This window comes from Plasmodium reichenowi, chromosome 14 (genome assembly GCF_001601855.1).
Source record: "Plasmodium reichenowi strain SY57 chromosome 14, whole genome shotgun sequence".
NCBI classification, from domain to species: domain Eukaryota; phylum Apicomplexa; class Aconoidasida; order Haemosporida; family Plasmodiidae; genus Plasmodium; species Plasmodium reichenowi.
In genome coordinates, this window is record NC_033659.1 from 2,786,561 (window position 1) to 2,788,341 (window position 1,781).

Genomic DNA, 1,781 nt, shown 5'->3' on the forward strand with positions numbered 1-1,781 from the left:
AAAATGAAAGGCCCCAAATTTTGTTAGTGAGTTATAAAGTAAAAAGAAAAAAAAAAAAAAAAAAAATCGAAAAAAAAAATATATATATATTTTATTTATGTATATATATATATATATTTTTTTTTTTTTTTTTTTTTTTTTATTTGTTTGTTTGTTTATTGAATTGTATATAATATTTATGAGGAGCATATTTTAACATTCCCTTTTTGTAATAAAAAAAAAAAAAAAGTGTAGTATATTATGGAACAAAAGTATGGGATTGTAAATGATGATGAGAAATTGAACGAATATAATGACAGTATAAGATATCGAGAATACAAGAAATATATAAGAAATGTTCAGTTGAATTTTGAGAAGATATTAACAGAATTTAATGATAATATTAATAAATATGACAATAGTTATAAGAATAGAATTCCGAATAAACAAGAAGAAGATGAGATAAATGAATTTTTATTAAAAAATAAGAAAAAAATACAAGATTTAGAATATTTACATAAAGATGGAATACAAAATTTAGATACGATGAAAAAATATTTTAATAAATATAGTACTTATTCTATAGAAATTACAAGATATTTTAGTATATTTGATAAATTTAAAATACAGTTACAAACTATGAAAAATAGTATGGATAAAGCATATTTTCATAATAATATATATTTAAAAAAAAAAAAAGAAAATATGAATAATATAAATAATACATCTATCTTTGATGGGAATAATAAAAATAAAAATATTAATAAAAATAATAATAATAATAATAATAATAATATGAGTCATGTTTTTAGCGAAAGAATAGCGTTGGAAAATTCTCTTAGCGAATTGGATAATATGTTATCTGTAGGTGAAAGTACTACATTTCAATTGAAACTTCAGAATAATAATATCATAAAACAACTTAAAAAAATGAATACATTTAATAAGTATATACCACAAATACAAAAAATTCTGAAAAAAATTAAATATTATAGTTTTAAAAGGGTTATCATTTTATCTATAACAATATCTATATGTATTTTTATATTTTGTATATTCAAATTGGGTAAATGACAAGTATTTTGTATATATATATATATATATATATATATATATATATATATAGATGATATTATTACTTTTCAAAAATTCAATTATATTATATATATTTTTTTTGAAATTTTTATTATTTTATTTCTTTATGTGGTAATATTTTATTTTATATACTAGTAATTATCTTCTCTTTTGAATATATTACTATTTTTTTTTTTAATCATAAAACCATATGTACACATTTCTCCTATGATATGAAACAATTATCTTGAAATATATTCTTTACATAAAAATAAACATATATGTGTTTTTTTTTTTTTTTTTTTCTTTTCTCATTTTCATATATTTTTTTGTTATCATCAATTTGTTTTATTTTATTTTATTTTTTTTCACTACACATAGTTTATTTTGACTTAATTTTAAAATGAATTTTTTGTTTTATACAAAACTTATAAAAAATTAAAAAAAATATATATATATATATATAATTGATATTATTTGACATATAATAACTGGTTCATTAAATATTAACACAAATAAAAAAACAAAAAAAAAACAATCAAAGTTGAGTATAAAAAATAAAAATAAAATAAATAAGGAAATTTTTTACGAAAAATATATATATTTGATAATATATCAAATAAGAAAACATTACAAAAAAATTAAATATAATATAATGAAATTATTTTAAAATATACTTTTGCTATATATTATTATACATGAACAACAATTTTTTTTTTTTTTTCTTT

The 1,781-nt window shown here is 15.6% G+C and overlaps 1 protein-coding gene across 1 annotated transcript; it reads left to right on the forward strand.

Annotated features, from left to right (window-relative positions):
- Nucleotides 1-240: 240 nt before the first annotated feature.
- PRSY57_1468300 (hypothetical protein) lies at nt 241-1,053 on the forward strand (the record flags this gene model as incomplete). The annotated part of the gene is made up of 1 exon (XM_020115368.1): nt 241-1,053. One exon carries the CDS (start codon nt 241-243, stop codon nt 1,051-1,053), a length of 813 nt encoding a protein of 270 aa, XP_019970025.1.
- Nucleotides 1,054-1,781: the final 728 nt, after the last annotated feature.